The 15,418-nt window shown below is 36.5% G+C and overlaps 1 protein-coding gene across 1 annotated transcript in view; it reads left to right on the top strand.

Moving 5' to 3' along the window:
- The window catches only part of TM2D1 (TM2 domain containing 1), a 35,425-nt gene extending 25,723 nt beyond the window's left edge, over positions 1–9,702 (top strand). Inside the window, exons 6-7 of the mRNA XM_053655562.1 lie at positions 7,589–7,717; positions 9,377–9,702. Of these exons, the coding sequence (XP_053511537.1) occupies positions 7,589–7,699 (111 nt within the window). The 3' untranslated portion in view covers positions 7,700–7,717; positions 9,377–9,702. The remainder of the gene's footprint in view (positions 1–7,588; positions 7,718–9,376) is intronic.
- Positions 9,703–15,418: the final 5,716 nt, after the last annotated feature.

Genomic DNA, 15,418 nt, shown 5'->3' with positions numbered 1-15,418 from the left:
GGTTGCTGCTGTTCTTAAAAGTATGCAAGTGGCACTATATGAATGAATTAGGTATGAAATAATATGCAGAATTCAGTTCTTTTGTGTATTCAGTAAAAAACCTAAATATGTGTCTAGCATATAGTCTTTCAGTTATAGGTAATTATTGTGTATAACTATTATGTGTTTATTTACAAGGCAATTCAGAATGAAGATTTTGAAATCTTCATTCTGCCTTGGCCAGTGTGGGTCAGTTGAGCATCGCCAGTTCTGTTTGCAGTCAGGGCGTGTGCCTGGGTTGTGGGTTCTGTCCCCTATCGAGGCATGAGCGAGAGGCGGCCAATTGATGTTTTTCTCTCATGTCAGTGTTTCTCTCCCTCTTTTTCTCCCTTCTTTCCCCTATCTCTAAAATACATACATACATACTAAAAATAAACACTTATTCTTTTGTGCTTGTATATTTTTGAGTACACCATGAAGGATAGATTAGACAATTTAAGTTTTTCTGTTTTAATCAGAAAAAAGTAGAATATTTTATTTTATTTAAACCTTATTAAATATTTAAGTTAATTAAATTATTAAATCTTTAAATAAAATACTTAAATTTTATTTAAACCTTAATTCTCACATTCTAGACATTAAAAAAAAATATTTTATTTTTTATTTTTTAGAGAGAAGAAAAGGGAGGGAGAAAAAGGGAGAGAAACATTGATCAGTTGTCTCTCTTGCGTGTCCCCAAGAGAGAACCTGGCCCACAACCCAAGCATGTGCCCTGACTGGGAATCGAACTTTTGACCTTTTGGTTCATAGTCTAGGGCTCAACCCACTGAGCCACATGAGCCAGGGCTGGACATTTTAAATTATTATACCCAAACCACTGATGTCAAGCAAAACGAAAAGAAAGTTTCTTTTGTTAAGTGGAGATGACAGCCTCAAATCAAAAAGATGAAGATGGGTAGTTTTAATGTAGAAAGTTGTTAGAAGGAAGTATGTTAGGTTCTTTGTGACAGTTTTTAAAAATTCTATATATTATGGAAGAAATTACTTTCATTTTTATTCCTTTTAATATTACAAAGTAGATTTCCTTAAAGGACTAACTGTATAAGCAGAAATTCAGAAGAATGGCATAATCTCTGAGATGTTTATGAACTATCTAAATAATTTATCAAATTTATAAACTATCTCAGTTTGGTATTTACATGTAACTAATTTTAGCGTTGGATTATATATTGCTTTTGTATTATTTCTTCACTTTTACACACGGGTTGGACTTTCCACACATAAATTTCTCGAGGAGAAAAACAACCTTTATTAATTCTGTATAGCACTATTAGTATGTTAAAGAGTTTGCCCTCAAAAAGGTTTGCTGATTGGGACTGACTGCACTATACCATGTGAAAAGTGTGGCTTTGTGCCATTTGCAGAGAAGATGAGAAGCTAAAAATGGTAGTTTTTTAAAAAGTGATTGCTTTTCTTTAGGACCTTAAAGTTCTAAATTTTATAGCACCACTTGAGAGGTAGGTAATAAATACAAATAAAAGTTGGAATGCTAAATACTAGATTTTATGCCACCAGTGAAAATGAGTTCAGTGAGCACAATTAGGTAGCATAAATCGAGATCCTTGCCCTAAAGGAATGTAAAATCTATCCCAAGAGTGGTCCGATGATAAGATTTTACTTATTATTAGAAATAAAATATTTTCTTGGGAACTTCAGAGTTAAAATAAGAAAGAGTTGCCTTGATTTTATCTTGTTTAAATACTTTGAATTTTACTTAAATTTTTTAAAGCCTTTTCAGTTAAGAGCATGAATAAGGTTAAGATGAAGAGTTTACTTCTGTATAAGCCAATTTGTTTTGTCAAAGACATGGCCTGCAGCCTTGCCCTGTAAAATATGTGCTGTTGATCAAAAGAAGGACAAAATCTATTACCAGTGCAGGAAAAGTTGGTCAGAGTCCTTGGTAGTTCACTAGAAGTAGGACAGCGATATATAAAAATCAGTTGACATTTTATAGATAGCAAGTCTTTCAAAAAGCTCTGTGTATTATTCATTTAACCCTGGTGTGATTTATTAGGTAAATAAACTGGAAAACTGAGAATACTGAACATTTGTGTCATGTGACCTTAATTAGGTAGATTTCACTTAGTTCATTTATCCTGTGGGTGGATTTTTACTTAGTGAACTAAAGGAATGTCCATAAAATAAAGAATATTTTAAACTGGTTCTGAGACCAGTCCCAAAGTTGTGGTTTTTTCCAGGAGATACAATGGTGAATTGATGCAGACCCTGGCTCGTGGGGTCCGCCATATTGTGGATGAGATACAAGACATTCACATGGACTGCTGAGTCCTGTGGAGGAAAAGGGACAGCATGGCTTCTCTCTCTGAAGGGGAGCAAAAGCTGCAGCCCTTGCGGTGACCAGCCTCTATTGGGTTTCTCCGCACATTACATGATGGTCCTCATTTTCTATGTACAGGTTCACTTTAGGTGGTTACCTTTTACAGAAAACACAGCCAATGCCGCTAATCACATCACAGAAGAAGGATATTAACAGATGAAAAGTTCCCAAAACACAAACCATAAAGAAAACAATTATTGAATTTGATTGTTAAAATTAAGAAATCATATTTTAAAAGGTTACCATAAACAAGTTAATTGACTGAGTAAAAGGATACCAGCAACAGGAATTGATATGTAGAATATACAAATAATTTCTGTAAATCAGTAAGAAAATGATGAGGAGCCTAAAAGTTAAATGAGCACAGTAAAGTAATAGGTGATTCATAGAATCAACCAAATAACTAATAATATGTAAGTAAGAGATACTTCTAGGTGTTTACCTTCCAAAACTCATACTGCTGTCCACAAGGGGACACGTGCAGAGATGTCTGTTGTAGCACTGTTTGTGGTAACAGGGAGTCAGAACCGACCCAGGTCGGTGCACTAATCGGAGAACAGATGCATCCTCTCTAATACCAGGCAGCGGTACCTGCATTTACTGAGATGGACATACAGCAAGCTACATGAAGACTCCTTAAAATCATAGTGTATTGTGAAAGTAGTATAAAATGAACAAAACTTACAACAGTATTCAGATAAATTAAAATGACATATTCAGAGAACATCATGCGTTTTTCATGGATAAATATGTACCCAAGTCAGACTGAATTCAGTGCCTGCCCATTTGTACGGGTGCCTATGGGTGGGTGTGTGTTGTAAAGATTTAGAGTGGAGACTAAAGATGAAGAAAAAACAACAGGAAGTTTGGTGACCACTTCTTAACATTCTTTAATATGTATTTCCTAAGTGTTCTGATTTACTCTTCTTGCTGTAGACTTTGCACCTACAGAGAAACTTACTCCTTTCTGTAAACAATTCAAGATTATTTACATTTAAGTCGCAAATAAAATTTTGTAGTAAAAATCAGAAATATGAAAGGAGAAATTAAATTTCATCCAATTCTTTCAAACCACCAACCATCTTCATAGAAGGAGGGTGTGGTAGGACAAAAGATACCCATGTCAAATCCCTGGAATTTGTCAATTCCTCTCACCTTATTTGGAAAAAGGGTCTTTGCAGGTATGATTAAGTTAAGAATCTTGATATGAGGAGATTATCCTGGATTATCTGGGTGAGCCCTAAATTCAGTTCAAGTGTCCTTATAGGAGACAGAGGAAGAAAGATACAGGCACAGAAAAGAAGGTAGTGTGAAGACAGAGGCAGAGACTGGACATGGCCCCACACGGAACGCCCAGAGTGGCCTTGCTGCCAGGAGTTAGGAGCAGCTTCTGTTGAATTCTCTCCCACAGTCTCTGCAGGGCATGTGGCTCTTGTGATACCTTTGGAGGACTTTGGCCTCCAAAACTGTAAGAGAATAAATTTCTATTGTTTTAGTCTACCAAATTTGTGGTAATTTGTTACAGTAGCTGCAGGAAACTAACATGGAGGGATAGGAAGTCGCTTTCTTTTGGCTTCTCACACCAGTGACATTGACAACCAGTGTACCAAGCAATTTCCCAAAGTATAAAAGTCCTTCTGTTTCCTGTCTTGTAAGATGAAGGCCTGTAGGAACCTCCTATTCCATTAATTGGAGTGGAGTGTGTGAGTGGGTTTTCCTCTTTCCATAGATTTCAGAAATTGTCCCAGTATATTAGAGGGAAATACTTCATGTGTACTATTTGGCTTCAGGCTATTTTTAGAGAAATCAACTCGTAATTTTAGGTTTCATACTCTATCATCAATAAACAAATGGACATAGGCATATTTAACTGAGTAAAACATTTTCTGGTAGGGGTTATTCTTAGAGATTTATAATTTTATAGTTAATACAATGATATAATAAGGGGATTTATAAGTGTACATAAAATGCTTAAAAACAGGCTAAATCTTTAATTTTGGTGGGGGATTATGGATTTGAATACTAAATCATTTACAAGATAGTTTTCTTAGAAATTAAGGAAGGAGAACAAATTCTTTGATGTGCTAATTCATATAAAAGTACACTGACTACCTTATAGAGGTGTTTGCATTTAAATGTTGTGATGATGCAAGATCTTAAAAAGTGTCACGAAGAACTGCCTATTTTTCTGTTCCTTGTTACATGGATAAGAAATGCTGAGGTCCAGGGAAGATTAATCTTACAGCTAGTTACAGTTTTTTCTTCAGGTTTTCTTTTCAGCCTAGTGTTTTATCACACCATCTTAATTTGGTTATTTTGGGGACAGCTCTTCAAGTTATTTTAGCAGAGAATGGCAACTGGTGCTGTGTGTTGGTGATCTGGCAGTGTGTAGGAGGCATTAAGGACAAGTGCATGGTCAGTTTTTGGCTCCAAGTAACAAACCTCAATTTAAATAGCCTTTAGTGATATAATTTATTATATCATATAAGGAGAATCTGGTGGTAAGGTAGTTCTAAGATTTGTTAATTTAGAGCTGAAGGACATAATAAAGGACCCAAATCTATCCTTCCCTCCTTCCTTCTTTCTCTTTGCCATCTTCAGGTCTTTTGGTTAGCATCACTTTCTTACCTAGTTACTTTCGGGGGCAGAAAGTTTCCTCTTACACATGTCTTCTTAAATAGGCCCCCACTGAACTTGTCTGAGGTGACTGGACAGAATTTCATTGCATGCCCAGGCTGAACCAACCTCTGGAAAGAGGATGGGGGTTACCGTGACAGAACCAGTTGTTGAGGAACCAGAGTCACACAGTTTGAGGGGAAGATGCTGTACTAAGATTGCTAAACTAGAGACAAAATTGGATCATGCATTACCAGGTAACAAAACTGTAAACTTGGAGGATATCTTCTCTACAGGACAGGGGAAACAAAACAAAAGTAACCCTTATTTTTCTACATGTTAACTGTTAACTTGACAAGGTTGTAAAGCATCTGGGTCCTAATCAGTTTTCAATTAAATAGTTACATTTCCTGAAAGAGTCAAGTGAGCTTTGATGAGCTAATTAGAAATGCATGCTATTAAAGGGTCATGTAATCATATAATTTTTTTATTTCCAACTTCTGAATACTGTTTTTTTAAACAGGAGCGAGATTGTCAAGAAAGATGGCACAGGAAGAGGAAGATAATAGGGACAGTAGGCCCAGTTCCAATCTGTGCACATACTCCAAATTACAGTTTTTTACCATTTGATTTGACCTATATATACCGGCCGGGGCTTACTTTTTTGTCTGTTTCCCTTATACAGTCTCAAAATGTTATTTCTAGATTGGGTATTCTTCTTTCTTGGATTACTTCTCATTTCCCCTGTGACATGGCCACTAAAAAAGTTTTAATTTTTACTTAAATTAAGCAAATTCATAAATAACATTCATAAATGTCAAAGCAAATCAATTCATTTAAAATTTAGACAGTAAGTCAAAGTGCATTACAGTACTCAGCATGGTATCTAGTACATAAATGCTCTGAGTCATTTGAATATTGACATTTATAGTCACTAGAATAAGTTCCCTGTTGACAGAGATTGTGTCCTAAATAGTGTTATGTGTATAATACCTAGCACATTGTCTGGAATATTATGCAAAACACGTGTCTGTTGAATAGTTTTTAAAACTAAATTTATTTTAAAAATGAAGAATGCTCTATAGTACTGTTTATCAGACTGTGGTTATCTAAACCCGAAAATAATGTTGTAAAAATTTCCACCCTCTGCATGTTTTTAAGTTGACATTTAAGTTTTGCATTACAAAATTAAGTAGTTGCAAAGGATATAATTTTTAGTTTGCAAATGTTGACATTTAAACGAAACTGTTATATTAATTTAAAAAATGTATCTGACAATATAAGTACCATAGAGCTTTAAATATCATTCTTTTTAAAAAGATACAAATGAATCCTTCACTATTATAAATTTTACATTGTTTCTTTTTCCTCCTTGAATTTTTATTTCTATTTTTATTCTGCAGAATTTTACCCTAATGTGTAATATATTTTTATGCTTGAAAATTTTCTACCAATCATCTTACTCATTAAAATGAAGAGGTTTTAAATTTTCTGTGATTCTGGATTGAATCGTCATTGTAATTGTTAATGCCATAATAATTGTAATTATTTTGCAATTATTCAAAACAGCATAAACATGTTACAAATTTCAGCAAATAATATTTAAAGCAAAAAAAGTAAAGTGGCAGATCGTGTTTTTGGACTCTTGATTTCAGGAGATTTCCCCCACTCCAGTGTTTTGAATTTTGTCTTGGCACATCAGAGGTTTTTGTACCTCAAAGCAGTGTGCGTCGTAAGACTCAGGATCTGCCTTGACGGGAGGTGTCTGTACTGTGCTCCAGTTAGAGGAAGGGCCCCAGTGAGAAGGAAGAGGGGAAGTAGCATGATGCCTCCACCGCAGCTGGTGTCAGGGGAGATCACTTTACAAAGAGTACATGTGGGAATTAAGAATCTCAAAATTTATTCCCTTCGAACTGTCTGGGCTCTCATACACCTTGGTTACTCTTTGTGTACCCCTAAGCCTACAGCTCAAAGATTGCTGCTTTAAAGCATAATTTGTAGAGATCATATTAACTATATTGTCAAAAATGTGATTAAGGCAACAAGATGAGCTTTTTTTCCCCTAGTCACACAACCTTATTTCCCACAGGGAGCCTGGCCTGGCCAATCATACTAATCCTGTTCCTTGGGGTACAGTCATTTGTCCAGCAATAGACACAAACATCAAGCAGATCAATCAAAGTCCTTCCTTGGAACTGATATGAAAACACCGAGGAAGGAAATATTACTGTCCTTCTATTGGGATCTACCAGGCTGTGCATATGTGGATTTAGAACTGTTGGCAGCCAGTCGGGAGTCACTCTCTGCAGATGAAGGCAAGCAGAGCTAAGCGAAGAGGCAAGGAGGCCCAACCAAGGTCTTTCCTCCTGCAGCGTGGAACCTCCGTCCTTGAGGCCTTGGTCCTGCAGCTCATTTGCTCCTGTGAACTTCCCCAGTATCTTTTTCAGCTACACGAATCACTAAATTACTTTTTTTTGCTTGAATCAGAGTTTTATGATTGATGTTACTGAAATAATTTTATCAACAACTGACAAAAAAAAGTATTGTGAAAATAGCTTTTGTAAAATGACTAATTTTGAAAAATTTCTTTTCTAGATTGTTGGGCCTTCAGATGGAAGCAGTTACATTATAGATTATTATGGAACCAGACTTATACGACTGAGTATCACCAATGAGACATTTAGAAAAACACAGATGTATCCATAAATATTTTTAAAAGAAAAAGTAAGTGATGTGTTTATATAATCTTAATTATTGTATATTCTGTCTGTAAAACTATGGGAATTTGAAAAGATCATTTAGTGCTGTAAACTCATTCGGCTTCTCAGGAAACACAGGTTTGCATGTGCCTGAGGTGTCTCTAATCTTCTGTAAAGGATTTTCATGTATCTCACTGCTCCTGTAGTTCTCAAGTCAGACTCTTTCTTCACAGTGAATACGGTTAAAGGACTGAGTTCACGGGAAAAAATAACATCAAAACAAAAAGAGATTGTGTAGTATTATTTGATGGTTATGATGAAAGTATGTGTTGTAGATAGTTCGGTAAAGCTTATCCTTTCTGTTGCCTCTCCCGTGACCTTTGAACCTCTTTCTTTTCTTCTCCTTTCCTAAACCTAAGATAGAGTCTCAACCCTGAACTACCATTAAGTACTTATTGTAACCTAAAGTTTGGCTCTGCCCGTGAAAATTATTAATTGGCCTCAGCTTTAAATAGTAATACACTTGGAGAAGTCAGAGATGCCATTAGTCTTCCTGCTTCAACTCTCTGCTTCTCTAGGACTCTGCTACTTAAGGGTTTTATTTCCTTGACTGTACATTAGTCTATTCTAATAAGTAATCTTCCAGGAATGCTAGGTTTTTCTCAGGAAAACAATTTCCTGGTATAACCGTTCTCTGTAATGGGGAAGTCCTGTATAACATGGAGGCAATTGTTCACTCTGAATGCCTGCCTAGCAGCTTGTAGAGACAGGGCAGAGAGAAAGGCAGGCCAGATGTGCTGGCCACAGCCGAGGCCTAGGGCTTCTGGTTCGCTCTGTCTCAAGAGTGTGTCTTGAGGCCAGGAACGGAATAGACATTTATTTCTATTTATGTTGTACTGTGTAAATAGTATAAGAAGTATAAATTTTCCCTTAAGGTAGATTTTTTCTTTTCTAAATAAAATTATGGGATATGCTTTATAGATGTTGTCATAAATTTGAATAGTGATAGACCTTGTCAGGATCTGATTTACTGATTGTCCAAACATTGTTCAAATCATTTCTTATAAACTGTTAAAAGTCTGTGGGTTTAAAATTGAATCGAAGCTTAGAGATCCATCTGCCTCTTCTTACCAGGGCGCAACAAATTGAGACTAAGGCCCAGTCAGTGTAATCAGTGTGCAACTGAATCCCGCATCTAGATCTCTGTGAGTTCCACTGGTTGCTCTCCACCTCCCTCCCCACTCTATTGGTTTTATCATTTTGTATGAAGCATCTTCATTTTGGAAATTATTACTCATCATGAGAAGGATTGAGTAGTTTCACATAACTTTATTTTCATACTGTAAATTGTTGTGTCCCATTTGGAAGCATATAGATTGTTTTCAAACCATAATGTGTAAAAATTAAGCAAATGTAATTTAAAAAGTAATTCCATTCTCTGTGACCTGTTATATAAATATTTAGTTGGGATTCCAGACTAAATTTGAAACCTAAAACTCGAAAGTCCTATTGAGAAGGCAGATCTCTGCATTGTCATTCATGTGGTTGCTCTACGGTACACACAGAAGGGCTCCAAGAGTGAGAAAAATGTCTTAAGTAAGGGAAGCATTAGGGTGTGCACCTGCAGTAACCCCGCTGGACTCCTAAATACTCTGGTTTCATATATTTCTTTTTTCTGTTTCAGGATTGGGCCTTGTTGATTTTAATAGTGAGCTCTCAGCATGTGGATTTCCAGATTTTCCTTTTTCCTTCTTCACATACCATTGTATGGATTCTGTATCATTCTTTGTTGTTGGTAATGTTTTTGTTTTGTTGTTTTAGTTGAAAACATTTTGTTCTGAGATGTATTTAATGGGACTTTCTTTGAGAGTTGTATAACGGTAGTGGTTTTTAGGCTACTGTCTCTGTGAGATAGATAGCCGATCACCCCATTATTCTTTCCTGTGTTTTCCAAAGGCAGTTGCCACGTGTCATTTTTTCCTTCTGAAAAATAAAAGTGTGATTTACTCACATTTTGTAGTGCTTTATTATTAAGAAACCTTAAATGTTTAATGAAGCTGGCTTCTGCATTTTTTCCTTCAAAGCAGTTAATCCATGGTGTGAACAAACACCATTTATTTTGCCTGGGGTGCAGTCTAGTTTAGGACAACCCCCCTGGTTTTCTGTAGCTTTCAGACCTGTCTTTGCCTAGGTACCCAAGGAGCTAAAGATCATCAGGGAGTCTGAAACCTTGAGGCAACATGGATGCCTCTGGCATTGGTTCAGGCCTCTGAAGTGTGAACTTTTTCCTTTTAGCTTTGAGAGTGATGCACTAGCTTTTGAAAGACCAGGTGCTGACTCATCTAGCTCAGTGCAGTTACATTTGAAGTTGGATGGACAAGGTGGGAACACTGAACAGATGATTAATGTCTTCCATCTGTTAGCACTGCCAGACAGATGCTGGACAAGTGCCCAAAGTGATGCACCGGTGTCCGAAGGAAGCAGCACCTGCATATTAGCACTGGTTTTCTTTACCATGTTCTAGAAGGGTTTCAAGAAGGTGGAAGTATATGAAATGATGTGTCCCCATAATTCTATTATGTACTTTCTTTATTAACAGGCACACCAATTTCAAAACTACTGGGGCCAGGCTCCTCAAAAGTAAAAACTATAATTTTTATCACTCATTTGCCTCAAAAGTATACTGTATCATCCCACTAGCTTGTCATTCAGTAACAGATTCTTTGGTTGGTGGGAGATGAAGTATTGATACATGAAGTGAGTTTGGGTTGACTCCTAATATACATAGGAGTTGGTCTCTTTCCTTCCTTCATTCGTTAAAATACTGAGTTCTACCATTTGGGAGGTACTGTTTGTTCTATATGCTAGGATGCAGCAGTGAACAAACACAATTTCTGCCTTCAAGGAACTCTGTTTTCCTGGGATGCACTTTTTTACACTGATATTTTGGCTACAGTTAAGCTCGTCATATTTCCTAGATTCTTTTGGTTGCTAACAGCACTGTGAAGTTTCTTCAAGATCACCTAACCCCAGATTTTAAAAGTCCTTAAGTTTTCATAGTCATGTAAGTTTAATTACATAAGAAATACTTGCAGTCAAATCTTGAAAAGTAGTGTTGAATCTTGCATAATCATTACAGTTATTAACGTGGCAAGGTGGGAAGTCTTTTTCAAAGCAGGTGTTTCTCAAAGTAAATATTTATTCAAATATGCTGTAGTATTCTGGGTCACTGATAAAATCTAGAAATAAAGTTTCTTCACAGTATACTCTTAAACCTTTAGACTTCATTTGCACTGTAATATTCTAAACTTACATGGCAAGAACACTTCACTTTTTTCAGTTTGCCTAATTCCCTATTGCCTAATATATGTAGTTCTTTAACATGTTTTTGATTTATTATTTATTTTTATGTGAATAAATTTAATGCATATAAATGCAGCAGTTTTTGTTTGTTTTGTTTTGTTTTTACCTTCATGGAACACTGTTTTATTTGTTAGTGTATGTGAGCATAAATTACGTGTTAAGGCCTCTGCATGAGATACTTGATGTGATGACCCTGCTTTTAAAGCAGTGTCCAAATGTGAGATGGATTGGCTCAGTCACTGCTCCTAACCCTCTAGGATGGGACAGAATGGATTCTTCCAATTCTACAGAAACAGTTAATGTTTCTATAAACACATTTACAAATGGTAGAGGATTAATACAGTTTGAAAAAGTACCTCTTTACCTAGGAAGATTTCTTACCCAAACTGTATTCAACTGAAGGACCTCTTTAAGACTCAAAGATGCTGTTATGTCTATGGCCAGCACTTGTTTATGGGATCAGTAGAACTATAAAAAGTATTAGTTTGGGGTTATGTTTTTGTTTTGTTTTATCAAAAAATTTTGTGTATTTTTCCCTTATTTTAATCTAGATGCTTAAGATTAAATTAAGTATCATAAGACTATTAGGCAGCAAGGAAGCTAAAATAGATCAATTAGCAAGAAGGAAAATTAGTTCTTACAAAGTACAAGTCACAGACCCTGGTTCCTCTTCCTCAAGCACTTTAAATGGAGATATTCTCTGGGGTTCTGGTACCTTCCCTTCCCTTTTTCTCATGAGATTTCATTCATTTTGCATTTTTCTATGTACAAAATTCAAGCTTAATGCAGAAATTTGGGAAAGCGCTAAAAAGTGCAAAATAAAATTCATTTCATAGCTCAAAGATAACAATGTTAATATTTGTATGTATGTCTTAGTACTTTTCCCATACATGTATGTACATTTTTCCTCACAAAAATGATATGTATATTATTTTATAGCCTACTTTGCATTGTAAAGATTTTTTATTTCAATAAATATTTTGTACAAAATTATTTTTAATGCCTGCAGAGTTCCATATCTGTATCATAATTTATTTATGTAATTCCTTATTGTTTGGTATTTAAGTTATTCCAAAAATGCATTTCTGATTTTTTTTCCCTAGAATCGTAGTTCTTAGTCAAAAAAGTGATCACATGTTGATACATACCTACAGTCTCAGTTAACCAGAGTATTGGAGAAAGAATACAGTCAGCCTCAACCCACATTCAAATCACACCACAGTCAGCTCTCCCGTGCTGGTGCTCTGTTCAGATGAACTGTGGGGAAGACGGGTCAGCCACCAGCTACTGCGCCTTGCTCTGTAGGTGGGGCCCTGTGTAAGCATGCTGACTGCTGTGGCTCGCTCCGGGCTGAAGAACAGAACTGTGAGAATGGGCTCGCTGCTGGAGAAAAGGTGCTGGTATGTGTATTGGGGAAGGACAGCAACCCTGTTTGGCACAAGAGGTCAAATCGTTGACCGAATTATCTGATTGCCCTTTAGGAAGCTTCAAGAGAAGAATGTTCAGGAGTAAGTAGGAAAAGCATAGAGAATGATTTTTTTCTCCCTTACTGAGAGAGAAGAGAGGTAGATATATTTGGAAAATGAGAAAAGTTACTAATTAGGGATGAATAAAAATTCATAACAGCACTGTGTACCCAACTGTGTCCTGGAGTAAAGCATTTATTAGTGAGTTCATCAGCAAGGCAAGAGTTACTCATTCCTGTATCTTTTTAAATAGAGCCTAATATTTTAATTCTTACTATAGCAATGCTTTTAAAGCCAGTCATTGTCTGATGAAGAATGTTATTTCCTAGAAAACCTATTTTCAAGAAAAATGTAAGAAATATTAAGGCTTAATCTCTTAAAATTTCAAGATTTTAACTTATTAAATATTTCTTTTACTGCTCCCCATGTGCAAGATGTTATGCTAACTTCATTCCATACCTTAAATGATTTAATTCTCACAGCACTCCTATAAGTCTTGCTAAAGAGTCAATATCATTGTTCCCACTTTACAGATAAGTAAATTGAGTCCATAATGAATGATTCAATGACTTGCCCATGGTCATGAAATACCATAAGTGGTGAAGCCAGGATTTAAATCCAGGTCTGTTAATTGCTATCTCGACTGCAATATGGTGGTTACAACCATATAATTCTATGAAATACACTGCTCCTGATTGTAAAGTAAGAGGCTTCTTAATATGTTTTTTAATGTTTTCAGGAAAGATAGAATTATCTGCCTATACTGACTCTTTCTGCTTTATTAAGTGTAGGTAGTGTGATTTTAAAAAGTCATTTTTTAAAATTCAATTTTACATCATGCAAATGCTAAACTGTTTTGTAAATGTTAAAATAAGACGATGATAGAGTGGTGATTATTGTCAAGAACCCAAAGATCTTTCTGCTGCCACCGCCTCACCTGACATTTGCAGCACTCTCTGGACCAAAAGTCTGATTATGTCTGTGTGACAAGGGAGAGATGTTAGGTCACACCATATGGTTGTTCACACTCTGCTCAGCCTTGCTGAGGTCAGGTGAAGCTCGAGACGTCTGTAGATGGTGGGATTGTGAGTGATTTTGTTTTACTTTCATTAATATTTAATTTATGCTTCATTTATTTCCAGTTTTTGTTTCTTCAGTTTTGTCTGGGATATTCTTTTCCTCTGTGCAACCCCCTCTTCTGGTTCAGGAACAACCTGCTCTTTTTCAGTAGGATCATCTCAGTGTGGCGGGGAGAGCTCCTGTGCGGGGTCATCCACCCAAGAACTCCAAGTTCTGTGCCGCATCTTGGGAGCTTTGTTCACCTGGATGTGCTCAGTGACCAGAGAATCTACATCTAAACCCTGAAATTCACCATTACTGTCTGCATTTTTAAGCGTGTGCAGCAAAAATGCAGCATATTTTGGCGGACCACTGACTCTGTCTACCCCTACTGTTGGGGCTGGGCACACCTCCCAACTCTATCATTGTAACAATGGAAAGACACAGGTTGCTTCTATAAAGTGACACCCTTCAGCTACTTGGTGGCTTTTCAGGTACGCATACCCTCAAAGGCCTGGGCAGTGTCATGAGTGCTCTTAAAGTGAACATGAAGATTGGAACCTTTTGATCTGCATTGATTTTGTGGGGTTTGCTGCCTCAAGTAGCCAACCATTTTTAGAAGTCACACCAGCCCCACGTAATTTTTATTTAGTTAGTTTTTCTTTTGGTTTATGGAAGTTTTATAATTTTCCACAATAAATACATTATTTGCATACATGTATTTGATACAATAATAGTATGGGTACATTAGAACAGTGAACCCAAGGACATCATGTTCTCCTCTCCCCTACTCTTTCCTCCTCGAGATACACTCACTCTGACTTCCAGCACGATCCTGACATGTAAAAGAACAAGGCTGATCCAAAACCTGACAGCAGAGGTTTGACATCCTAGCAGCACAGTTTGATGGGAAATGCAGACTTAGGAATCGGGCCTGAGTTTGCACCGTGTTCGTTACTTGTTTTGTGACTGAGCAGATAGTGATTCTAAGGCCCTCTGTCTTTATAAATAGTGATGATAATATCAGTCAGGCAATATTAAGAAATTAAGATGACATAGATAATAGTGACCATTTACAAACATATTGTAAAAAGGCATTGGTCAGGTCCTTCTGGAACTTGCAAGGGTTCCTCAGACTTTATAGTGTGGCATTATATTGTGGTTATATCTTGAATAAAATACTGGTAGCGTCAGTTTTTTTACAGAGGGAAAGTAAGATGCATTCTTTGGACATTGTTTACCTACTCTTTTTTTTTTTTGTAAGATTTTACTTATTTTAGACAGAGGGGAAGGGAGAGAGAAATGGAGGGAAACAGCAATGTGTAGTTGCCTCTCACACGCCCCCTACTGGGGACCTGGCTCACCACTCAGGCATGTGCCCTGACTGAGAATCTAGCTAGCGACCCTTTCTTTGATTTGCATGCCTGAGCTCAATCCTTAGCCATACCAGCCACACCAGCCAGGGCTGTTTACCTACATTTTATAATCTTCAGTATTTTTTCATTGACTGCAGCTACTCTGTGATAAAGGCCAAAAATGTCTCTTTTCTCAAAGAAGTCTTATCAGCACCTTCACTGCTTTAAGACTCTCCTTATGTAAGCACAGGCTGCAGATTTTGTTTTTGCTGCTTTTAAATCTAAAGTTTTCTGGAGGTGTTTATCTAATAAATTTAGAAATGTTGCTATGAGGCAGCTGATCAGTCTACTTTCAGCCTAAATTAAGGTTAATTGCAGCAATCACTGTACACAGCAGAATGTTGCTTTTAGCCTGTTACTGTTATCAGAATGTGCCAAGCATGTGGAGATTAAGACTTGAAAAATTATTAAGGTTAGAGCTAT

The sequence above is a fragment of the Artibeus jamaicensis genome, unplaced genomic scaffold, assembly GCF_021234435.1.
Source record: "Artibeus jamaicensis isolate MK-2021 breed Jamaican fruit bat unplaced genomic scaffold, CSHL_Jam_final scaffold_1019, whole genome shotgun sequence".
Lineage (NCBI taxonomy): Eukaryota > Metazoa > Chordata > Mammalia > Chiroptera > Phyllostomidae > Artibeus > Artibeus jamaicensis.
The sequence above is the reverse complement of the archived record's forward strand: the minus strand, read 5'-3'. Positions and strand labels throughout refer to the sequence as shown.